The 27,086-nt window shown below is 43.8% G+C and overlaps 1 protein-coding gene across 1 annotated transcript in view; it reads right to left on the minus strand.

The window, feature by feature from the left end:
* The window catches only part of asic2 (acid-sensing (proton-gated) ion channel 2), a 460,284-nt gene that overhangs the window by 27,681 nt on the left and 405,517 nt on the right, over positions 1 to 27,086 (minus strand). Inside the window, exons 3-5 of the mRNA XM_041173261.1 lie at positions 23,182 to 23,309; positions 8,713 to 8,863; positions 7,301 to 7,357 (exon numbers count right to left, since the gene is read on the minus strand). Of these exons, the coding sequence (XP_041029195.1) occupies positions 7,301 to 7,357; positions 8,713 to 8,863; positions 23,182 to 23,309 (336 nt within the window). The remainder of the gene's footprint in view (positions 1 to 7,300; positions 7,358 to 8,712; positions 8,864 to 23,181; positions 23,310 to 27,086) is intronic.

Below are 27,086 nucleotides of genomic sequence, written 5' to 3' on the forward strand. Positions count from 1 at the left end.
ATGTAGTTACACCGTGTGGGCACAGTTGTTAATCACTTGTACATAATGTTCACCATTGTAAGTAAACTCCCAAGAATGTCTCCTTGTCTATCGTTCCTTGTTATGATGAACAGTGTTCGTGTTACTCAGATGTGAAACATTGGTTCATGCATAAGATAAAAGCGAGTGTCTCAGACCAGGGCCTCTTACCGGTGCAGCGTGTAACCTTCAGAACAGAGTGATGGTCCAACTTCACACTCACTGGACACAGTACTGATGCCTGTACCTTGATGGTGTTTGTCATTGCTGCCAGGATGTCGTGGGCAGGCATCACAGAGTTCCATCATTCTCTCTGTGTGCTCTCAGCACCTTTGAGGTTGGGCTGGTCCCCCATCTCTTCAGCAACTGCATCCGGTGACAGTGTGCTTCTGAAGGGGATAGGTGATGAAGGTGGCCAAAGGATCAAGTACGCTTAAAGTTTCATGTCTGTGTCTTCATGATGTGACCCTGACCACAGAGCACAAGCAAGCTGACGTAAGCCACACAGGAGTCAGATGTTCACAGAGGCAATGTGAAGATTTATGGAGCATCCTCACTGCATATTATCATCATCCTCCTGGAGTCTAGCGACTATTCGGGCCTCGCTGTGTCTCCATGACATGAGCCTGAGCACTGAGGGTATGTGCGCTGCCTTCAGCCACACAGGAGTCAAACATTCACAGGTGCAAGGTGAGGATGTCAGGACTGTCCTCACTGCATCTCATCATCATCCTCCACGAATCTTGTGGCTATTAAAGCCTCACGAGCGTGCCTGCCTCATCTGGCCAGTGCAATAGCCTCATTGCCAGCATCTTCGCCTTTGAGGACCTCATCGACCTCATCCCCTTCGAAGTCCTCCTCATCAGAAGAGACGTTCAGCTCTTTCATCTTCTCCTCAGCCAGGTACTCCCCCTGTTGCAGCGCCAGGTTGTGTCATGCGCAGCAAGCTACAATGATGTGCAACCCCCTCTGAGGACTGTATTGCAGTGCTCCACCAGACCTGTTGAGGCACTGCACCCTTATTTTCAATATGCCTATAGTTGGCTCCATCAAAGTCCAGGTTGTGGCATGAGCCTCGTTATGCTGTCTCTGTGCTGCAGTCTGAGGCCGCCAAATCAGCCACATCCTCTGTGGGTAGCCCTTGTACCCGAGCAGCCAACCTGCAGCCTCTGTGGATCCTGGAAAATATCAATGATCTGAGACCTGCTGAGGATGTATGATTCGTGGATGCAACCTGGGGATTGTGAGCAGACCCGAAGGATGAGCTTATGGTGGTTGCAGATCAGCTGAAAATTCAGCAAGTGGAAGCCTTTGCAGTTGACATAGTGGACTGCTTGTTGCATGGAGATCTAAGTGCCACTTGAGCGCAGTCAATGGCACCTGTGGAAAACCAGAGATTGCCTCAAATCCTAGCGCTGTTGCTTCCTGGCTTGCCTGATCTCGGTCAAAATGCTCCAAGTTTTGTGCCTTCATGAAGATGGCATCTGTGACCTCCTGGGTACACTTGTGGGTGGAGGCTTGTGAGGTCCTGCACACGTGGAGCCCTGAAAGGAGCCACTGGCATAAAAATTGAGTGGCAAAGTCACTTCCACAGCCACTGGCCAAGTCCCCAAGATGCCAAATCCTGCAGCAGGTGGCATCTGTGACTGACCAGTTCCTTGGGCAAGTGAAGTTTTCAGCAACGCTGGTTCTCAGTCATCTGCAGGAATGCCAAGCATTGTCTATAGACCCTTGGTCTAGTGAAGCACCTATGAGTGACAGCTTGCTGTGGATCTTAGCTTTGTGTGCAGGAGGCCCTGCCACCCCTTCATCTTGAGGGTTGAGCTCCTCCCATTGGCACCTCCTTCGCACTCTTCTCCTTCTTCTCTGCTCCCTGTAAGTCATGAGGCATAACGCTAGATCACAGGCTCCATGACCCTGGTGTTCTCCTCCTGTAGGGTCAAAGAGAGAGATGTGAGGTTAGCATATGTCTCCTAAGGGCCTCTCTTGGTTAAGTCTTCAGCTCCGGCTGCATCTCAAGGCCCCCTCACGCATGCCAGACAGTGCTGGCCAACACTTGGGTGGTCAGTGTGTAGTGCTCTTTATGGCTGCCCAAAACCCCACCCACCTCTGCACCACTCTACTTGACCAATTGGCAGCGGATTCAGCCATTGAGCCACATGTTGTGCTCTCAGCTCGGGCACAGGCATTCTCCTAACCCGCGCTGCAAGGCTGTGCTGTTAGCTAGAACCATCTGGGAGACTGGTCCAATCCTGAATAAAGACATTTCAAGGAGCTGTGACCACCTCCACCAGTGACTGTTCCATGGCCAGCTTTTGCAAGGGGATTCCACAACTTGCCCAGTCATCCCATTGTTCTGCAGTCCCCTAAATCACACATTAGTTTGCACTCTGCACCCAATGGGTGAAAAGCTCTGGAGAATTTTGTGGCACATTCATGCATTTGCATTGCTTGAGTGAGCGGAAATGCATCAGAGGCCCAACTCCAAACATGTCAATGGAGCTGCTGGTGAACGGTCTCAGCTGCGGAAGAATGCTTACTGTCGACAAGATTTTCCAAGTGCGTGGCTGCCTCCCTCAGTCTGTGTTGCCTTGGCACCCCCACCCCCCCACATCCCCCACCCCCGGCATCACCCGCACTGGAGCTCTTACCTCAGTCCCACGCTTTTTAAAATTCATTTGCAGGATGTGGGCCAGCTGGCTGGGTCAGCATTTATTGCCCATCCCTAATTGCTCTTGAGAAGGTGGTGGTGAGCTGCCTTCTTGAATCGCTGTAGTCCATGTGGTGTAGGGTGAAGGTACACCCACAGTGCTGTTAGGGACGGAGATCCAGGATTTTGACCCAGTGACAATGAAGGAACAGTGATATATTTCCAAGTCAGGATTGTGAGTGATTTGGAGGGGAATTTCCAGGTGGAGTTGTTCCCATGTGTCTGCTGCCCTTCTCCTTCTAGATGGTAGTCGTTGTGGGTTTGGAGGGTGCTGTCTAGGGAGCCTTGGTGAGTTCCTGCAGTGCATCTTGTAGGTGGGACACACTGCTGCTACTGTGCATCGGTGGTGGAGGGAGTGAATGTTTGTGGATAGGGTGCCAATCAAGTGGGCTGCTTTGTCCTGGATGGTGTCAAGCTTCTCAGGTGTTGTGGGAGCTGCACTCATCCAGGCAACTGGGGAGTATTCCATCACACTCCTGACTTGTGCCTTGTGGATGGTGGACAGAATTTGGAGAGTCAGGAGGTGAGTTATTCAGGATTCCTAGCCTCTGATCTGCTCTCGTAGTCACATTTATATGGCTAGTCCAGTTCAGTTTCTAGTCAATACTAACCTCCAGGATGTTGATAGTGGGGGATTGAGCAATGGTAATGCCATTGAATGTCAAGGGGCGATGGTTAGATTCTCTCATGCTGGAGATGGTCATTGCCTGGCCATTGTATGGCGCATATGTTACTTGCCACTTGTCAGCCCAAGCCTGGATATTGTCCAGGTCTTCCTGTGTTTGGACATGGACTGCTTCAGTATCTGAGGAGTCGCAAATGGTGTGAACATTGTGCAATCATCAGTGAACATCCCCATTTCTGGCCTTATGATCCAGAGGATCAGCTCTCACCACCCATCTCTGCATCTACCTCCAGAATGTCCGTTCATTTGTGAATATTATGATGAGTTCATAATGGATGATTGCATCAACATCATGCATGTCCTTCATGGAAACCTGACTCAGGGTTGATGACACATTCCCACAAAATCAAGTCTCCAGGCCTGGCTATCGATCTTCTACAACTTGCCCTGCCCAGACCATTGCAGTAATAGTGTGGCTCTCACCACCAAATCACACCTTGGTCCGTCCCCCTACTCCTCTGACAATTTCACCTCCTTCAAGCTTCTTGCCATACTCCACTTGCTTGCCTCTAATTTAAAAACCTCATTATCCACTGCCCATTCAAGTACCATAAAAATGTTATTACTGAGGTAGCTTCACTGTTTTCCTTGTCAGTCTCTGCATTAAGTCACTTCTCATTCTTGCTGATTTCATCTTCCATCTCAATTATCAAGTTTTTTTTAAAAATTGAGTTCACTGCCCTCTCATCCTCCTTTATTCTCTCTCCATAGAAACTCCCCAATCCATTTTCATGATCACCCCCTTGACCTTACCATCTAATGTGGCCTTGCAACAACTATCGCTTCTCCAGTCACGGTTAAGGCCATCTTTGATCGCCTTGTTGTATCGTTCTCCACCTACCTACCCTTCCCCTGTCCATGCCTTTTTCTTTCTATGTCTTTTCCTGGAAATAGTTCTCTCCCAATTCACTTACAATTGTACTTTCAAAACCCCAAATGTCCACACTTTGACCCTCCATTCATCACAATGATTCTGCAGCTATCAATCTGCTTAATCACACCCTCACTCCACCTTTAACAGCTTTAGTGCACATTAACACCATTATCCTCTCTCACAATAATTCTTCTCCCTGTACATCTCTGCTCTCTTAAACCAGGGGATGAGAATTGGATGCATGTGACATTAAGATTAAAACTATCCAGTCAGCTGTCTTTTCTGCTGGCCCTGCTTCTCCCAGCCCACCAGACCAAACTTCTACATTTCTGCTTTTATAATCTGCTGCCATGTCTTCACTCACAGCAAGTTCCATTTCCCTAACATCCCTGGGCTCACTGACTTTCATTGGCTCCTGGTCAAGCAATGCCTTGATTTTAAAACTCTCATCCATGTTTTCTTTGTTCCCTCCATGGCCTTGCTCCTTCCTATCTCTGTAATCTATTCCAACCCCACCACCCTCCGAGATATCTGCACACTAATTCTGGTCCCTTGTACATTCCCAATAATAATTGCATCACCATTGGTGGCTGTGCCTTCAGGTGTCTTGGCCTCAAGCTCTGGAAATCCCTCTCTGCACTCTTCGCCTCCCTACCTCACTTTCCTCCTTTAAGACCCTTGTTAAAACTACCCCTTTGACCAAAACTTTTGAATATCTCCTTTGTGACACGGTTTCTTACTTTGTTTTATAATGCTTCTACGATGCCTTGAGACATTTTCTTAGATTAAAGGTGCTGTAGATATAAGGTGGTGTTATTGTGTTGTTTCACCTTTACTTTAGCCCTGAATTCATACTCGCAGGGGAATTATCCCTGGTGCCCTGGCCAATATTTGTCCCTCGATCAACATTACAAAATAGATTATCTGATCATTATCGCGCTGTTGGTTGTGGTTTAGCAATTCGCCTTTAGATCTGCCTGCATCATATAAAGCACTATCAGGTCCTGATGTTGCATGTGTGAGCTTTGACTCAGTTGGTAGTACACTAGCCTCTGAGACAGGAAGCTTACAGGTTCCAGGCCTCCTCCAGAGCACAAAAATTAAGGCTGACATTCGAGTGCAGTGCTGAGGGAGTTCTGTAGTGCTGGACAAGCAGACTTTCAAATGAGCCTTTAAACCAGGGCCCTATCTAACTCTTTAAGTGGAAGTAAAAGATCCTAAGGTGCTCATTTGAAAAAGAGCAGGGGAGTTATCTCCGGTGTCCTGGCTAATATTTATCTCTCAATCAACATCACAAAAAACGGATTAACTGTTGGGCAGAATTTAATGTCCAGTGGGCTGGCATGCGCCCAGCACAATCGGGCATAAAATCGGGCGTGAGATGATGTCGGGCGAGCGTCCTGACGTCACTGCGCACTTGTGTGATATTTCGCTTGGCGGGCGTGCACAAAAGTCGCAAGCATGCTCGCTGGCAACTAAGAAGGCAATCATACCCACTAAACGGCACAATTGTCTGCAATTTTTCATGGCCTGTCCAACCTTACAGTTGGTGGATGGGCCAATCGGCCAGACCGCCTTTACATTTTTCAGCAAACCTCATCCAAGGGCAGGATGAAATCTCCGTTATGAAATAAATAAAATTAAATATCTGTGGACAGCATTTTTATGAGGTATGCTTTCAGGTGCTTGACTGTGATTCATGGACATTTTTTTGCAGGTTTTTACACCTTTATTTAATTATTTGCAGGTCTGCAGCTCTCTGAGGCAGCTGTCCGCCTTCAGAGAGCTGTCTCGCAACGCTCACCTGCGTGCCTGCTGTGACATCACTGGACGCCCTCTTCACGCCCCCATCCCTGCAGCACTGAGTTTTTAAGCCCGCGTTTCACGCTGGAAGGCCATTAATTGGCCAGCCAGCATGAAATCGTGGTCTGAGGCTGATCGCTGTCGGCGGTCCAATCAGTTTGAAGGCAAGGGGGCTTGTAAAATCAGGAAGGGGGCCTTCCTGCCACCTACCTGCCCACCCCCGACCTGTCCGAAATTTTACATGGGGGCAGGGGGGTGGTGTCAGATGACTTGACTGCCCTTGAGCTTTTTGAAGCCCTTAACTGGCCAATTAATGGCCACTTAAGAGTCTCATTCCACCCCCATCAGTGTCTTCCCCATAGCAGGGTGAGGCCCAATTTAATGTGGGAAGTCCAGCAGCTTTAGGTGTGTGCAGAACACCCTCCCCATTCCTCCACCCAAGTTATTTCTTTACCCTTTCCCTTGGCCTCTTAAAGTAGGCTCCACCGTCTCACTGACAGGCTAGCTAGCCTGGCCCCGACTGTACCCATACTTTTTAAGTGAGTGGGGACATGGGGACCACAGTGCCCCATAAAATCCAGCCCACAGACTTCTTTGTCAATAAGATTAAGACCATCCAATCGGCTGCCTCTGTCGCTTCCCCAGCCCACTAGGCCAACCTTCTTTTAAGTTCCAGCCCTGCCTTAGTCCTGAACTCACACTCATAGGGGAATTATCCCCAGTATCCTGGCAACTACAAAAACTAAGTAAATATATACAGTAAAATTTTCAAGCTAGGAGCTGTCTCTATGCTTGCTGGTGCATAGAGCTCTGTTCAACATGAAACTGACCCCTAGGTGCGGGTCATGTGTTCTCTTACATCACTATGTGGGCTGTACTGTACTCAGTCCCACGTTAACGCAATATCTGCCAGACCCTAATTCTGCAGCCATACCTTCAACTACCTATACCCTGGGATTCCTTCCCTAAACTTCTCTGCCTCTCTTCCTCTGTCTCCTCTTTTAAGACATTCTTTAAAACCTAACTCTTTGACCAAGCCTTTAGTCACCTGCGCTAATATCTCCTTATGTGATTCAGTGTCAAATTTTGTTTGATAATGCTTCTGTGAAGCGCCTTGTCAGTTTTACTATGTGATAGGTGCTCTTTAAATACAAGTCAGGTTGAATAGTACAGCGTCCCAGTTCAACAAGCTGAGGTAGAACCAACTCACCTAATGTAGGCTCCGCACATTCCTTGTACTGTTCAGGGGTGCAATAGTGGGCATCACCTGAAATGAAAATCAATAGAAAGTCGTCATAGAATCTTGATAGGAAACCTTGAATATTGCATTGTCCATTACTGATCATTTTAGTGAAGCCAAATACAAAATAATAGTTGCTTCGGATATTTGTTGTGACAGTGCAGTTTCTTGGTGGGTCCAGATCCATTGATTTTTATAGCACAGGCTGACTCTAGTTTCTCAATAGGTCTGTAATTGCTCTTTACTCGACCAATCCAAAACCAATCCCTTTGGCCTACTCTCCCCATAGATCTGCATCTTCCCCAGTTTCAAATATTTATCTACTTTTCCCTGATAGGGTGTAATAGTCTTTGCTTCAAGCCATTACTGTGCTATTTACTGAGCTCTTGAAATCAGTGTAAAAACTGTCATTTTAGTTCAAAGCCCATGAAGTTTGATGGACAATCAAATCCATAGACTATAAATGCAATCCCTAAGGCTCTGCTGTGGTCTCACCATCTGGTGAGATTAAAAGATTCAGGGTCATTACAGCTAATGTAAGTATAGCTTTTGTAAATCAAAAAATTGTGTATTGGATCTGATGACTCCATTCCAACATTAATTATTCCAAGGAACTGAAACACTTTCTGCAGAAGTTACGGACTTGTAAAGATAAATTTGCACAGTATGTTGTTTATATGAATGCAGGAAATTATGAAGAGGCATAGACAGATTAAGTGAGTGGGCCAAACTATGGCAGATGGGGTTCGACATAAGGTCATCCACTTTGGATCTAAGAAAGATGAACTGAAATATTTTCTTAATTGCGAGAGACTAGGAGTTGTAGAGAAACAAAGGGATTTGGGTGTCCAGAAATAAAAAAAACAATACCATGGGGGGACATGTTCGGTGTGAAGATGGGACTTTGTCTTCACAATTCCCTTGAGTTTAGATGGTTGACCGGTGATCTGATCAAGGCATTTAAAATGATAAAGGGGTTTGATTGGGTAAATACTGAAAAACGATCTCCTCTGATGGGAAAATTGAGTGGGTAAATGTCCTACCTCTGTTTCTATGCATTCACCGCAGGAAATTCATGCATGATGAATGACCGCTAGAGGTAGAACCCCAGAGCTATCTGTGTCTGTGAGACTGTATCCAAGTATAACCCAGCATCTTTGGAGGAGAGAGAGCAAAATGTTTGAAGAAAAACAAATAGGGATTGAATCCTATGGAACATGGACCAATAAAGTTGTTGGAAGGAGAAGGACCCTCATAAATTTCCAATGTAGCCAATAAAGCTGCAGTAATTTCAACAATTATTTCAATTTACCTCCTGACTACCAGAATGTCTCCCTAAAGACCTCAATGCAGTAAGCGCAGGAGCTCGGGCTCTTGCTCACCTGGCATGTGCACCATCCGACAGTTGCAGTTCTCCACTAGGTACCTTGTTTCACAGTCAATCCTGCAAGCTGTGATGCTATAGGTTGGGAAAAAGTCAGTGTTGACTGCTAAAGATTGACAGTCTCCCCAAGGCGGTGGTAGGTATATCAGCTGTAAGCAGAAATATACAGATATTAACTTTTCAAACCAAATCCTTAATTGGGTCACAGTCCAATAGTACAATATTCACCGATACAATCCTTCAAGCATAGCTTCATCTTAGCATATTTATTTTCTATATAAGTTTAACAAGTTTACTAATTCTAGTTAACTTGGAGAAGGAGATAAGCGATCATGATTAAGGTCAGGGTTGAATTTTAGCTAAAAAATTAAAACTTTAGCAATTTTCAATCCTTAATTTAGCCCAGGAACTTTTCATGAACATAGAAATAGTCGAAGAGATGAACACTGAATTGCAACACTCCTCAAAAGAGCCCCCTTCGGACCACCCATGCTATGAACTGAAAAATGCTGAACGGTCTTTACATCAGTCTTTACTTTGAATGGAGAACCTGTGGAGCTTCATTTTGGTGCTCGGAGTGTATAATCTGATGCTAGATGCAAATTCCAACATTTCCACATTATAATGAGCAACAAACACAGTAATATGTTCAGCTTGTGAAAATAATTCAAGACACCGTTCTATGGTTAACCGCAACTTGCAAGAAATGTTGCCTTAGATTTTCCCGTTGCTAACATAGATTACCCTCTGAATCCCATAATCCATATGGGATTTGGAACAACAATGTACTATTATTTAAGAATCATGCTTAATCAGACTGAAGAAGCTGGGGCTCCTTTCTCTAGAAAAGAGATGGCTGAGAGATGACCTGAAAAGGCTGTGATCGGGGAGATGTAGAGAAGATGTTTTCAATTCCACATGAGTTTAGGGCAGGCCTGATGAACGAGCAGGTCTTTTCCTGCCCTCTATTTTCATATGCTGAGAAAAACTCGATGAAAATCAGGAATACAAATCTACATTGTAGTAGCCCTGTCTGTACGGGGCGGACTCAGTATGGCCATTGAGTGCATCAAAGCGCAGTACACTGCTTCATACACCCATGCTTTGTTTGCTTGTGCTCTATGTCCCTATTTAATAGCCTATAAATTTACATTCAAATATTGGGATGATCTTGCTGTGACTTCCTGCACCAACTAATGACAAGCATATTGTGCACAATGCCTGAGCTTCTCTCACTCTCAGAATAGCTTTCTGAGACTTTATAGGAACATTATGCTGCTCTGAGCTACATCCTGCTCATAAAGTCTCTTGGGGAAAAAAATAAAGTTCCCTTGGAACCCGTACCATAATTGAGATAAATATGCCAACTCTTGCTGCTGGATGGACGTTTCTGATGAGTGAAAAACTCCAAAGTCTCTCTGGTCGGATCTTGTACACCGTTTCGCTGTTGGATGCAGATTCTCACACACAATTTTAAGTTTTCTACGCTAAGTTTCCTAAAGGACACTTGGTCTCATTGACACTCACTTCTGGGACCATGCAACCTCTAGCGTTATGCGTCAGAAGGCTGTATTGACAATGCAATAATCGATTGCTACAAAGTTAATTCATCAAAGATATGCAAGAACGCAGCAGACCAGACTAATAAGCCTGTAGTAGGAAAAAAGTAATCAAAATAGAGAATTACTTAGATTTAAATTTAAATTGTTTTGATTGGTTTTTTTCTGATTCCTTCTTTACTTTCACTCACCCCTGGGCCTCAATTTACATCAAAATATCCATCATACTGCTCAAATTAAATGCAGTTATGATACCTGGTACACATTCTCTGAAGGTTCCGGCTATTTTCATTAAAGCAAGTAGTATATCCAACAACATCCCTTCCCCCAACCCCGATCTTTATGGTGGTCTGAAGCTTTTAGTTGCAACACAGTAAATTGGCCTGCCACACAGAATCCAATCAGAGTGCTCCGAATGGATTGGGTCATACACATTTCAGCCTGAGGTTATGAGACACAGCAACCTGATCTGGCACCTGGCATAAATAATTGAGTTTGGAGTGCACAGTGCCATCCTAACCATATTCAGCTTAGGCTTCAGGTTATGAGTTGTAACACAGCAAGCCAATCTGGTGTAATCTAAATGGAATATGCTGCATTGAGTAGCAATACTATCCTGGGGGTTTGCTGATGTTAACTAGGGCGTGAAGGGGCTCCCACCAACAGCTTTTATACCTACAGTCTTGTGCTAATCCTGAGATAGAGGTCACCTCTCCAACACATCCAATATAGTGGCTTGCTTCAACATTCTTCATATTTTACTAATCTCTCTGATGTAATGTAAAATCATTGGCTGTGTTCTCTACAAAAATACTGTTTCTGTTTTCTTTAAAGTCCTCAGTAATTGTCTAATTGATCAATAATTGATCAAGGCAAGTTTAGAGAATTGACTGAAGAATCATGTTTTTTCACCCATAGTGTCTGCTTCTGATAGCCCCGTATGTCCAAGATCTTAACAACAACACCAACCACTTATATTATTTAATGTCTTTAATGTAATGGAATGCCCCAAGGCACTCCTCAGGAGCATTATAGAACAGTATGACAATGAACCTCGTAAGGAGGTATTAGGTCAGATGACCTAATAACCTTCTCATCAAAAATTGGGTTAAAGAGGTAAGTTTTAAGAAGTGTCTTCAAGAAGGGAAGTGACATGGAGAGGCAGGGAGATGTAGGGAGGGAGTACCAGAGCTTGGAGCCTAAGTAAGTGAAGGCACGGCCAATGATGGAGCAATTATAATTGGGAATGCACAAATGGTTAGAATTAAAGGAGTGCAGATATCTCGGAGGGTTGTAGGATTGGAGGAGATTACAGAGATAGGATGGGTGTGGCCATAGAGGGATTTGAACACAAGGATGAGGATTATAAAATCAAGATCAAAATCTTGCAATATCTCCCCTGCTGTAAAGGCCAGGGAGGGAAACAACGGGCAGAATTCAATGCAGCCCATTGCGACAGGAAAGATGGCTGCTGGACCCTCTAAATCACACCGTAGGCCATTGGTCAGCCTGCTGGTGGTAGGAAAACCTTAAGGGAGGCTGCAGGATGCCGATGTGTGTAACCTCCATGATCGCAGAATGTCAATTAGGCCCATTAATGAGTAACTTGTCACCAATTATCCCTGAACCCACAGGAAATAAGAAGAGGCTCAGGGGTTGAATGGGAGGCACATGGCATTTCCATGTCTCCCAGAATGGTCTGTTGGGTTTTCTTGGGGCATAGTTTAAGTGGGGGGGTTTCTTTGTTCACCAGCATTCAGTGCCCGATCGAGGGACCCAGCATTGGGAAAGCAAGCCCCTGCCCTTGCCTCTGACCCGCATGCCCCCCCACCCTCTCCGGTGACTCCTTCTGCGTGACTCCCATCCTGCCTCACTTACCTGCATCCAGGAATCCAGTGATAGTCCCTGGTGCAGCCCCTGCAGCACTGCCAACATCAGCCACCACTCGGAGCTACCCAGCCTCTGATTTGTCGGCAGCTTTCGGGCGCGTGATTCTCACCACACCCCCAGGATCCTAAATCCTGGAGAAGGCCTGATGCTGGCCAGTTAAATGCCTGATGGTCAGATGGGCACTTTATGTGGTCGGGCAACCCCACAGAAGCGACGCAGTGTTCTCTCCGGTTCTCCAACTGGTGGGTGGGATGTGGCTCTCCGGTGCCCTCATTAAATCCCGGGCCTCTGATTCACAACCTCCAACATTGATATTTCAAGATGATTCTGATCTGAAGTATTGTTTCCTCTACCAGTATGGAAACAGCGATATTTATTCTTGTTCCTGTCACACTTCATGTGAGCTACAGCGCTACGGTAATGGGATATGAAGCCTCCCTTGGGGAGAAGGGTACTATTTATTTCTCTTCCGTTTATTTATATCCTTAGTTGATGGAGTTGGTTCCAACTGGGCAATGTTTTCAATAATCACTGCTTCACAATAACACCAGTCCATATTAATGACCTCCTCAATCCTGTGTGCCAGGCTTGGCTCAGTAATAAAAACAAAAAAACTGCGGATGCTGGAAATCCAAAACAAAAACAGAATTACCTGGAAAAACTCAGCAGGTCTGGCAGCATCGGCGGAGAAGAAAAGAGTTGACGTTTCGAGTCCTCATGACCCTTCGACAGAACTTGCGTTCAAGACTCGAACGCAAGTTCTGTCGAAGGGTCATGAGGACTCGAAACGTCAACTCTTATCTTCTCCGCCGATGCTGCCAGACCTGCTGAGTTTTTCCAGGTAATTCTGTTTTTGTTTGGCTCAGTAATAACCTTCTCACTCTGAGGCAGAATATTCTGGGTTCAAGCTCCACTCTAAAGACCTAAATGCACAACTTTGGCTAACGACCTGCTGACACAGGACTGGATTATAACTTTTCAACCTGCTGCCAGCGCATGGGGAGCTTGGAAATTTCAGAAGCACATATGCCAGCGGTTTTTTAATGCAGCTGTTGCATTTGCATCTGACTTCCAGGTGATGACAACCTGCGTTGTTCTATTTCAGCTCAACTATTTAAAGGCCCCCTGTCAGGATGAGGCTTGAAGTGTTGTGCAGGTGCTTAAATAGAGCTACAATCTGCAGCAACGGACTCACAACACTGAAAGGTAGAACCAAGCTGCTTCATTGATGGCAGCTCACCACCACCTTCTCAAGGACAATTAGGGATGGGCAATAAATGCTGGCCTAGCCAGTGATGCCCACATCCCATGAGTGAATAACCTCGCAAGTTAGCTATTTTTATTATATATTGTCACTAGTGGTTGCTACTGTTCTTGTGATCACCCAGTGATTGGCTACGTTATTCCCTACTAGAAACATGGAACCAAATCTTCTGGTCTCTGGATTGTCTGAAACTGGACGTACAACTGAGATGCACGTCAGGATATTGTGGAAGTCCTGATGTGTGGATCTCTGTGGGAATTGCCTGGGACATTTCAACTTCTGATGGGCAATTCACCTGCTCCACATGATGCTCTGTGAATGTCTCTGATTCTGGGTTAGAGTTGGAGACTTGGGACAGTTCCAATGTACTTACCTGAATGGTTACCCAGAAAATGTGAGACAGATTAAAACCTAGTCTAAATCCTGGGTAACTACACAGCTGACAAATAATCACCTCGCTGATCCCAGTAACCCCCCAACTACACCCTGACATTCTGATTATCTTTCCGATCCCTTGACCATACCCCCAAGACTTGCCGACTACCCCCACCCCCCCACTGACCACCCAACTACTCTCCTGACTCCCCGACAACCTGACTACCCTTCCGAACACCCGACTACCCTCTCAACCTCCCAACTACTCTCTCAACCCTCCTACTGCCCTCCCAACCTGAACCAATTACCCTTCCCACCTGACCTGACTACTCTCCCAACCTGGCCCAACTACCATTCAGCCTGCCTACCCACTCACCCACTTACTTATTCATTCACTCACCCATTCACGAATATTCAGACTGAATATTTACATTTACCACATGGCAGTCAGTGCTGTAAAAAGGGGGCGTGTCTTGTCTCCCCCTGACTCTATTACAATCCAGTGGGGTTCTTCGATGGTTGCTGCACTCCTCATTTCTGGGACAGCCATGTGCAGAAGACACCAGTAGAAATGTGGAGTAGCGCTGGGTTGAGGAAATTTCCAGACACAGGGGTAATCCCATGATGGTTGCTGCTCCTTGGAAGATCCAGGTGAAGGAGGGGGAAATATTGGGTCTCAATCTCCTGTAGCTAATGATATTTCACTAATTACTACAACAGCAGAAGCAGACAGCCACCAGCTTTCCAACTCCCCCCACATGCTTCAGTTTAATACATTGGCGCTCTAATAACAAGGGGCATGTTTGCACCAAGGAGATGTAAATAACACAAAAGAAACCTTGCAGCACAATATTCCTTAGTCTTGGTGATGATTATGGCAAGAGCCCTAGAGTTCCTTTCAGGTTTGGATGAACTTTATTCATGTGCTGGAACACTGATCATTAGATGTACAAACAGCAAAGACTGAATATAGACATGAGTGTTAACTCAAAAGGCCACTGCTATAGACTTCCAATTAAAAGAAGCAATCAAAAACTGGCACACTCCTACATATTAAAGAATGCTTTGTGTTTGATAACAAGCCAATGTCATTAGATTTAGAATGCAGAGATAAAGAACATGCACACACACTGCATCTGTTTCAGCTAAACAAAATAAGTGACAGCCTTTCGCTGGTTCATTCCCCAGGGCAATGTCTTGACCAATCAGAGTCAAGCTGCTTGGTTTAAATTTCAAAAAATATTTGGCAGTTAACCATCAGTCACCATAAACTGGTGCATTCTCCATGGCAATGCCTCTATTAATCGGAGTCCACTTGCCAACCAATCAGCGCTCTCTCGTCATACAGTATAAACATGCTGTTTTCCCACACATTGGTATTTTCTTGCAAATTGTCCTGATAAGTGTAAGACAAAAAGCTTTGACAAAAATGTCTCTTTTTTCAGCAATACTCAAGATTTAGAATTGCCATTAAATGATCCTTGGGAGATTGTGGCGTAGTGATCCAGGGGCCCAGCCTAATACTCATGAGTTCAACCCCACCATGACAGCTGCTGGAATTTAAATTCATTTCATAAATCTGGCGTTAAAAACTAGTCTCAATAATAGTGGCCATGAATTGATTGCCGTAAAACCCATCTGGTTCACTAATGCTCCTTTGGGGAAGGAAATCTGCTGTCCTTACCTGATCTGGTCTACATGTGATTCCAGACCCACAGCAATGTGGTTGACTCTTTAATGGCCTCAGCAAAAGCCTGACCTAGTTCATAATCATGGAATCATACCTTACAGACAATGTTCCAGGCACCACCATCAGTATCCCTGGGTATGTCCTGTCCCACCAGCAGGACAAACCCTGCAGAGGTGATGGCACAGTCAATAGGGAGGGAGTTGCCCTCGGAGTTTCATGGCATCAGGTCAAACAAAGGCAAGGAAATAAAAACAGAAAATGCTGGATGAACTCAGCAGGTCTGACAGCATCTGTAGAGAGAGAAACAAGAGTTAACATTTTGAGTCCATATGACTCTTTTTCAGAGCTAAAGGCTCTGATGGATTTTATGCTGTTTAAGAGGGGGTGGAGCAGGTGGGCAAGGAAACCTTTTGATTACAACCACCACCACCACCACCCTCCCCTCAGCTGATGAATCAGTGCTCCTCCATATTGAACACCAATTGGGAGAAATACTGAGGATCGCAAGGGCACAGAATGTATTCCAGGTGGAGGAATTTCAGTGTCCATCACCAAGAGTGGCCCAGTAGCACCATTATTATCAAAGCTGGCTGAGTCCTAAAGGATACAGCTGTGAGGCTGGGTCTACGCCAAGTGGTGAGAAAACCAACAGAAGGGAAAAACCTACTTGATCTCATCCTTACCAATTTACCTGTCTCAGATCCAACTGTCCATGACAGCAATGTTAGGAGTGACCACCTCATAGTCCTTGTGGAGATGGAATCCCACCTTTACACTGAGGATACCCTCAATCATATTGTGTACCACCATACTAAATGGGACAGATTTTGAACAGATATAGCAACTCAAAACAGGGCAACCATGAGGCGCTCTGGGTCAGCAGCAGCAGCAGAATTGTAAGCAATCACAATCTGTAACCTCAAGGCCCAGCATATCCCCTAATCAAGTTGGGGGATCAACCATAGCTCAATGATGAGTGCAGGAGGGCATGCCAGGAGCAGCAGCAGGCATACTTAAAACTGAGGTGTCAACCTGGTGAAGCTACAACACAGGATTGCTTGCACGCCAAACAGTGGAAGCATCAAGTGATGGACAGAGCTAAGCAATCCCACAACTAAGATCTTAGATCAGAACCAAACTCTGCAGTCATGCCATTGGCAGTTGTGAACGGTGGTGGATAATTGAACAACTAACAGGAGAAAGAGGCTTTACAATTATCCCAATCCTCAATGATGGGGAAGCCCAGCACATCAGTGCAAAAGACAAGGCTGAAGCATTTCCAACCATTTTCAGCTAGAAGTGCCAGGTAGATTCATCTTGGCCTCCTCCTGAGATCCCCAGCATCACAAACACCAGCATTCAGCCAATTTCAATTCACTACATGTCTCATCAAGAAATAGCAAAATTGAAGTCAACGGAAACCAAGCAGAAAACTACCCACTGGTTGGAGTCATACCTAGCGCAAAGGAAGATGGTTGTGGTTGTTGGAGGCCAGTCATCTCAGTTCCAGGACATCACTGCAGGTGTTGCCTTCATGGCGTTATCATTGCTGAATCCCCCATTATCAACATCCTGGTGGTTAGTATTGATCAGAAACTGAACTGGACTAGCCATATAAATACTGTGGCTACAAGAGCAGGTCAGAGATTGGGAATTCTGTGGAGAGTAACTCAACTGCTGACTCCCCAAGCCTGTCCACCATCTACAAAGCAAAAGTCAGGAGTGTGATGGAATACTCTCCACTTGCCTGGATGTGTGCAGCTCCAACAATGAAAAGAAAAACACTCAAGAAGCTTGACACCATCCAGGACAAAGCAGCCCACTTGACTGGTACCTCATTCACCACCTTAAACATTCACTTCCTCCACCACCGGTGCGCAGTGGCAGCAGTGTGTACCATCTACACGATGCACTGCAGCAACTCATTAAGGCTCCTTTGACAGCACCTTCCAATCCTCTACCACCTAGAAGGACAAGTGTACTAGATGCATAGGAACTCCACCACCTGCAAGTTCCCCTTCAAGCCACACAGGATCCTGACTTGGAACTAAATGCCCATTGCTTCATTGTTGCTGGGTAAAAATAGGAAAGAAAAAAAGAAAATAGGAGCAGGAGTAGGTCATTCAGCCCCTCAAGCCTGCTCTGCTATTCAATATGATCATGGCTGATCCTCTGTCTCAGTGCTGTACTTCTGTACTTTCTCCATACCCCTTAACACCATTAGAGTGCAGAAATCTATCTATTTCCTTCTTAAATATATTCAGTTTCTTGGCTTCCACAGCTCTCTGTGGTAGAAAATTCCACAGGTTCACCAACTGGAACTCCCTCCCCAGAAGCACTGTGGGTGTACCTACACCACATGGACTGCTGTGGTTTAAGAAGGCGGCTCACCGCCACCTTCTCAGGGGCAATTAGGGTTGGGCGATAAATGCTGGCCTAGCTAGCAACACCCATATCCTGTGAACGAATAAATAAACTTATAAAAGTCATTGCTTGGAAAAATATTTTTATTCCATATTCACATCAACTTTGCTCAAGATGTTTTCACTGCCCTGCCTGTTATTATGTTACTGAATCAAGTGATGTCTTATCCTCTGTAGCTTTCCTACACAATTTCAATTACACCATTAAATTGCTTCAGTACAATTCACAAGTCCTATATTTGTATGCTATTTTTGCTAGCTATCCAACATAAGTGTTTTATTGAATGTGATTCTCTAGATAATTGGATAATGGAGCATCTCTGCCTACTTCCAGGTAAATGAAATGCTCAATTGAAGAGCATTTCAATGCAAAACCAAACCAGATCACAGGCCTGTGTTTCCTGAAATGTCACAAACTGATCTGATCATTTACTGTTTGTGTTAGATTGAGTTGTGCGGCTGGTGCAATACTTGGCACACAAGTGGAGAACTGAGTTTTAATCTTAAATTGTGCAAATGGAAGGCTTTCTGAATCCAAAGAGTGATTTAATCTAAATGCACACAGCAGAAACACAATTTTATTTCCATGTCATTTACAGATCTTTCTCCTAAGGCCCCTAGTCTTGAAGGTGAACACACAGTTGCTAAAAATCCTTTCCTTTTTCTCCAGGCTTTGGGCACTACCATATGGTTGGCCTGTAAGAAGGTTAATGGCTCAGTGCAGGAACTAGCAGCATTGTTGGGCCTGTGCAGTGGCATGGATAGGGTTGTCAGGAAAATCTGCACACTCTTCTTTTTCTTCCTGTGTCATATACCATTTGGCAACTAAGAGAGAGGATAAGAAACATATGTTCTTCTTAGCTCAGAATGGGCTTGTGTCTCCCTCCTCTATTTTCTTGTATCCCCATAGGCTAAGATGACATTCGGAGAAACCTAGCTGTATACTTATGTCTTACCATTCTGTGGCCTGGCTTTTTAGGGCTCGAGTGTGTAGTTTGCCACCCAAACAAAAACTACTGCAACAGAAAAATAAGAGGGAGTGAGGCTAAAGTAACATCATCTACCTGTAATGGAAATATCTGCAGCACTATTAATTTCCCTCTGGCTGCAAGGACAAAACAAGAAAATACTTTTCTGTTCCTGGCTTTTATCTAAATCAGCATATGTCAATTATTCTTTCATATATTGCTCATTCCCTCTAACTTTATGTTTATACGCCAGTGAATTATACACTAATGCACACATATTCCATCTCATCTTATTCATCAGAAAGGAAATGGCTTTCTTAAGCATGAGCTTAGCCGACATTGAAAGATATAATTTGCCGTCCAAAGACTCAGTGCACTTAGACCAGATTAAATGACCTTAATTTCCATTTTTTTTTTGTACATCCATGTAAATGTTTATTAATTTTTCGGTTTGAACACTTCATTATTCATTAACCTTTGGAGTCCCCTCGGTCTGAATGTACGGTTAAGGTTTTTAAATTGCTCAATCAGTGGAGAATAAACTGGCACTTTTCCAAGTGAATATATTTAACTGCAGCATATTAAATATCAGCTCCTGGCATAAATCCTTACCTGACTAGAGTCAGACTGGCCTTGCAGAAATTGTCCTCCAGAATTCCCATTGCAATGGCACTAGCCAGGTAAGTTTATTATCAATATGCCTGTCAGATAAGTAAACACTTTTATATTCATTTAGTCCTTTATTATTTTTCATTTAGTTCTTCATTGTTTTAAGGGAGGAAAGTGAAGCACTGCTGCATCTAAAAAAAATGAGAGGGAAATACTTATTTAACTTTCCATTTATATAAAACATTGAACTTAAGTGTCAGCCCAGATTCTGCGCTCAAGTCCTGTGGAGATGTTTGAGCCCATAATGTTTTAGCTCAAAAGTGTACAAGCATGGAATCAAACTGATACCTAAATAATCTGAGCTTGAAGCTTTGCCCAAAAACTACATTCCGCAGGGAACAGATATGGCTTACAAAGGAGGTACAGGAAAAAAAGGAAGTTTTCTGGCTGGAGTACAGAGTAAGGAATTAATGATACTTTGTATTATTGTACAGCTTTTCCAGTCCCACCCATGACAGGAACCGGCGCAAGGTTTGTAAGATTTTGTGTTTTGGGATTGTCTCTTTAATTCAGGGTAAAACAAAGGAATGAAGGGGCTCATGTGACCTGTTCTAAATTCTACATGACAGCAAGCTTGGGTAGCTTGAATGTTAAAAGTTAAAGGGGACCCAGGTTGTTCTACTGGGGAAAAGATGCAAGATATTCATATCTGCAAACAATAACCTGGGCAGCTGGACTCACAGTGACTGTTGGTCTTCAAGCCCCAGGGACATGTTAGAAATGACAAGTTTTATAAATGGTTATATGTTAAACTGTCTATTTAATTCCATGGAAGGATGAAGTTTGGGGGGCAGGGAGGGAATAGGAGATATCTAATTACTATTTTTGCCAGGATACAAGGCCCATGTCATTCACGTTACCATGGAGATGGGCTTTGAGAGGGGAAGAGTCCATAGGAAGCCGTTATAGATCAGGTTGCAAGCTTTCCTAAAATATCACTGAACCTCAGAGCCAAAGTCAGTCTGCAAGAATCTAAGGTAGAGAGAGAGAGAGAGAGAGAGAAAAGAGAGATAGAGGCAGTAAGTTTCTATTGTTCACCATGCAGAATACTGGTGGCAGTTCATTCAGACTGAATAGACTAAATTTGTAAGGGTTTAAAAAAGGCTGGGAGATTCGCCTAGTATTGGCTAGGAAGAGGAATCTTTAAGGTAATCCTCACCATGAAAGTCATTTCAGGGATTAGGTGTTACCCGATTGGAAAAGGTCAAATCAAGCCACCGGGAGCTGAGAATAGCTTTGGACTGGTTCCTGGAGAATGAAAAGTCCACTTATGAGACAGAGTAAATTATAACCATGGAGAGAGATTTTCTGTCATTTAAAAGTTAAATGGGGAATCTTTTCTGGAGTTTAGAGTATAAGTTGCCTACTGAATAGTGTTTAGACATGGGTTGTTTTCGTTTGATTATTACAGTGAAAGTCTTAAAACTTGAAATCTTGTGTGATCCTTCCAGTCAGCCACTGAAAGTTGAATATTTTTCTAAAAGTTATCAGTCTCTACATGGATTGTTACAACTTTTATCATTTCCATAGCAGAAGACTTTTTCTATTGTTGTCAAAAACGTGAGAGCATTCATTCCGTCTGGCTTCTGGGAACTTTCACTTGATCAGGGACACTGACCTGTAGCTATTTCTCTTCTTCCTGTGGATAGTGTTTGTTGCTTTTCATTCAGACAATCCAAGGACAGTTGATGGGGCTGTTTGAAGTAGATAATAATTTTATAGAATCACACAGCACAGAAAGAGGCCATTTGGTCCATCATGCCTGTGCTAGGTCTTCGAAGTTGGTTCCATTCCCCTGCTCTTGCCCCTCAGCTCTGCAAATGTTTCCCTTTCAACTATATATCCAATTTCCCTTTGAAAGCTACTATTGAATCTGCTTCTGCCTGTCAGGCTGTGCATTTCAGATCATAACAACTCGCTGTGTAAAAAAGCCTTGCTTATTGCATTAAATCTGTGTCCTCTGCTTACCAACCCTCCTGCCAGAAGAAACCATTTCTCCTTATTTATCTCCATCAAAACCCTTCATAGTTTGAACACCTCTATTAAATCTTCCTGTAACCTTATCTGCTCTGGGCAGCCAAGAAATGCATAATTCTGCTGGTAAAAAGTTTGCAAACCATTTGACAAAAGAGCTAATATTATCCAGTTTCAAGTTTTTGATGATATTTAACTTTCTTGTGCCTCATAAAGTCACTACACTTTCAATAGACTTCTGATGCCTTACCTTAGATTTCAGATGATTTTCAGAAAATATACTGCTCAAAAATGTATCTGATTTACAAAGATTTAACATGTCCTTTTAAATATGAGGAATAGTCGAAAGTGAAGCATATTTGCCTTCCATGTGCTTGTCTGAATATCATATTGCTTTGTGCTGATTTTGGACTCATATGTTTGGTAATCTGATGCTAAGGTCTGTTTGCACTGGGAAATGGCATGGCCGTGGGTTTCCTGAGCTATCCTCTATCATAAAGGACTTGGCAGTAAATCCACAATGCAGCCAAATGGATTTATTCTTTAAATAACCATGTAAGTTCAAATAACGATGCAATTACTAAATCCATTACTTTAAAAAATGATGGCTCTTAATTGTGGCTTCTCTCTTTAAATACTGGTGATGAAGCTATGAGAAGGAGTTGGTGGTGTCATGGTAATGTCACTGGACCAGTAACCAGAGGCCCAGGTTAAAGCCCTGGGATATGGGCTGAAAACCCATCACAGCAGCTGGTAGAATTTAAATTACATTAATAAAATCTAGGGTATAAAGCTAGTCCCAGTAATGGTGACCATGACAACAATCATTGATTATTGTAAAAACCTTTTTGGTTCACTAATGCCCTTTAGGGAAGGAAGCCTGCCATCCTTACCCAATCCGGTAAGACATAATGCAGTTGACTCTTAACTGTGCCCTGAAATGGCCGAGCAAGCCACTCAGTTGAAGGGCAAATAGGGGTGGGCAACTAATATTGGCCTTGCCAGCAGCACCCAGATCTCATGAAAGTATAAAAAAAATAGGTTTATAATTTCTTTAAAGCCTCTGCTTTGGTTGGCCATAGTCAATACAGTGGACAATCTTGTTCACAATTACATAAGCATATAGTTACAGGAAAACATCTATACCTAATTAGCAAATATGTAGGTGTGTTTATGAAATTAGTAGCATTATCCAGATTCAGTGAGGATCATTCTCTTGGCACAAACTGGTTGCATCCTGTTTTCCTTATATATATTTCAAAGATTCTCTGTATATAAAATGGCAATTTTACTTGGTGTTCCCCTGTGCGATGCCATTGAGTGATAGAATAGAGGTAAAATGACTGACTGATGTGAGCAGATATCAGCTACTTCCACATTGGAGAGGAACTGGGCTGAGGGTGTAACACTGGGCATGCCTCCAACCTTGGAAGCAGTCAGCATCAGAACCCCACTATCAGAGGCTGGAGCACCATCCTCTCAACTACAATGTGGTGTGTTGCACAGGGACATCTAGGACAGGAGAATGAAATAAAATGAAGGAAAAGATCTGACTTTGTAAAGAAGAGTTTTATGGGTTTTAAGTACAACTGAAGATAAAACACTCAGAGGCTTAAATGCAAGAGCTTAGCTGAATATCAGAGGAAGTGCAGTACCCGTTGTTCTTGAGTGGAAACAAACGTTTGGAATCCTGGTGCAACTCCAAATCCCAGTTCGTGTACAAATGGTGGTTCAGACTGAGTATGCAGCTGTACCCTTATCCCAGCTTCAAATGTGGTGTCTTCTGTAAGAGAGAGGAAACAATTGCAAACACTTAGCAACAAAGGAAAGCTGATCAGAAATATGGTCTTAGAGTAGATGCAGCAAATCTATATAGACTTTTGTCCAATAGTTACTGATGTGCAGCCTTACCATGACAATGCTGCTGACGTTAACTAAAACATTTCTTGTTATACATCTCTAAACACACCAAATATGCATATGTACTCCAATGGTAGTAGAGGATTAAGCAACAAATGGGAAGAGGCGGCTTGATGAACGTCCCCATTCCCAATGATAGTGGAGATGATCACTCAAGGGCAAAAGGCAATGTTAAAGCAGTGGCAACCATCTGCAGCCATAAGCACCAAGACAATGTCTAATCTCAGTCTCCTCCTGCTGTCCTCATCATCACAGCTGCCGGTCTTCAGGCAATTCAATTCACTCCACGTAACATCAAGGAGCAGCTGATTGCACTGGATATAACAAAGGCTAAGGGCCCTGATACCAACTCAGATGTAGCACTGAATATCTGTGCTCCAGAACTAGCTGTGCCTCTAGCTAATCTGCTCCAGTGCAGCTACAACACCAGCATCTACCTGACAAAGTAGAAAATTGTCCAGATCTGTCCTATCCACAAAAGCAGGGCAAATCCAACCTGTCAACTACTGCCACTTCATGTCTACTCTCAATCATCAGCAAAGTAATGGGAAATGATGATGACAGTGCAATCAAGTGGCACTTATTCACTATTAACTTGCTGTGAATGCGCAGTTTGGGTTCCATTGGGACTACACAGCTCATTACAGCCTTGGTCAAATATGGTCAAAAATGCTGAATTCCAGAGGCGAGGTGAGAGTGACAGCCACTGGCATTAAGGCAGTATTTGACTGAGTGTGGAATCAAGGAGCCTTGGCAAAACTGAAGTCAATGGGGAATAGGGGAAAAATCTATACTGCCCCAACAATTTTTTCATCAATGACCTTCCCCCCACCATAAGGTCAAAAGTGGAGATGTTTGCTGATGACTGTACAGTGTCCAGTCCATTTTCAATTTCTCAGGCGATGAAACAGTCCATAACCACATAAAACAAGACCTGGACAACACCCTCGCTTGAGCTGGTAAGTGACAAATGATATTCATGCTACACATGTCCAAAAAGAGAAAATAGAAACACATTGGTATTCAATAGCATTACCAACACTGAATTTCCTCCCCCCCACCCACCCCCATCAACATCCTGGGATTAACATTGGCCAGAAACTTAACTGGACCAGCCACATAAATACTGTGGCTCTAAGAGCAGTTTAGGGGCTGAGTATTCTGCTGCAACTGTCTCACACTCTGATTCCTGAAAGCTTTTCCACCACCTACAAGGCACAAGTCGTGTCTGTGAATACTCTCCACTGGCCTGGATTAGAGCAGCTCGAACAACACTCAAGAAGCACAACACCATCCAGGACTAGGCAGCTGCTTAATCATTCACATCCATGTCCAATGGCTGCAGTATGTACTATATACAAGATGCACTGCAGCAACTTGCCAAGTTTCCTTTGATCTCACATTCCAAACCCACCACAACCAGCAACTAGAGAAGCAAACGCAGCAGGTGCTTGGAATGCTACCACCTCCAAGTTCCCTTCTAAGTCACACACTAGCCCCAGATGGAAGTACACCATGTCACTGGGTCAAAACTTTGAAACTCCCTCCCTAACATCACTCTTGGAGTGCTCACACCACACAGACTGCAGTAGTTCAAGAAGGTAGATCACCTTCACTTTCTCAGTGGCCAGTGTTGCCCACATCAGTGAATGACTCATAAAAGCCACATACAGCACATATACACAATTAACAATCGTATATAATTCACATGTGGATAAATGCATCACACACGTACCCATGTAATTGCTACCTGCATGTAACTCCTTCACACCCACCACATACACACACTAACCACATTCAAAACACACACACCCCACCATACGTAGTTATAGTTAGGTCACAGATCAGCCATGATCACAATGAATGATGTAACAGGGATGAGGGGGTAAATGGTCCATTCATGTTCCTATGTTCCTATATGTCGCATACACATACATGCCACACATACACCTCCTACATCAGGACCTCATACACACATAGGTCATATACATAAATATTCACACACACTCTATCTTAATGTATAGAAAATATGTAAACTAAGTTTACTTTTAATGTGCAAATATCTTACCCATCAGCTTGTTTTTGTTTTCATGCCACTTTCATCATCCAACATTTATTTGGATAGATGATCCAATTTCTTATAAAACTGTGTAATTCACAATACAGTAATATTCCATTGACAAATGCACCGTTACTCAGTAATTTACAAAATAATTTTTCAAAGTAGCAGATTGGGAAAGTGCATTTTCTCAGGTGCTAATAGAAAAAAAGTAGACACATAATGCTCATAACAATCACACCTGAACTCAGATTCTCAGAAAGCCTTTGAGTGATTGTAAATTCTGTTAAGAATATCCAAAGCCTCATGACATGTACATCTATGTATTCGTAGCCACTCAATATTGTAGCATGTTTAATGGCTTATTTATATTGTGGAAACACTTCAAGTAATGCTTTGCAATAATGCCTCTGGGTGCGCTTGTTATGTTCTATTCGTTATCCAGGGAGGACTTCACAACAGTCAAGAACAATAGCCACCCACAAGACAAGGATTTTAAGCTGTGAATCACAACCTTTGTATTGAGGCATTGTGCAGTCTTCACTGACATGGCAAGGCGCACAGAAATAAGTGAGCAAAAACTGACTGATGAGCCAATGCTGAGTTGTACAGCCTGCTAATAATTCGAAAAAAATAGCCGTCTGTCTCCACTTCTGACTACAATGTGTCTATTCTCACTGAAGGGGCACTCCTACGAACACTTCTTTCGATGGGTCTCGAATCTTGCAAAGGCATCAGCAAAGCAGACATCTTACTTGCTCTGTGCTATACAGATTCTCGACCTATTTTTGTAATAGAGTCTCAGCTAGCTTTGTATTCCTTTGGTATCTGGTGAATGGTCCCAAATAAAACTTACTGGCCTAGAAATTATGCCATATAATGCCTGTTTTTCGGGCATTATGCAGCCTCCTGATTCTCCAAAATGGCGGTCAGGAAGTATGCGCACAAATTGATACTTGGGCAAAAACAAGCACTCCTGAATTTCTAGGACTAACTTGTCCTGTTCTTTTATTGGGTGACTGATCGCTGTATTTTCCAGATTCTTCCCATTTTATTTCATATTTCCAGCAATTAGTTTTCTCTTTTCTCTCCTATTTGTATTCCAATGATTTTCTGAATGTCTAATTTAGTTAGAAACAAGTGCTGCTGTTATCAAGACAACTGACCTGGAGTAGTTATCAAGTCTGACAGAGTGAGAGAGTTTAATTAATGTCACCATAGACACTGTGGGGGAATTGTTATCTAATTTTTACTAAAATGGCTGAGAAACTATCACAAACTCCCCACATTTCCAGTTTTAATGGAGATGGGGTGGAGTTCAGGGAACTAACTGCTCTCCGAGATGGGTGGCCTGTTTATATACTTTGATGAGGCTATTTGCCTCAGATTTTACCTATTGGGCAACAAGGTTTCCCAGGGTCTCGGAAACCACAGCAGCTAAAGGAAAGTGAGGACTCCTGAACCCAGTAGACCTTATCAACACTGCCTGTGGTCCAGGAGTGGTTCCCTCAGCCTATCAGGCCACCTGTAAACCACCCACAATTGGTCATTCTCCCCGCCTCCTTGATTAAGCCCCAACAC

This window comes from Carcharodon carcharias, chromosome 23 (assembly GCF_017639515.1).
Source record: "Carcharodon carcharias isolate sCarCar2 chromosome 23, sCarCar2.pri, whole genome shotgun sequence".
Lineage (NCBI taxonomy): Eukaryota > Metazoa > Chordata > Chondrichthyes > Lamniformes > Lamnidae > Carcharodon > Carcharodon carcharias.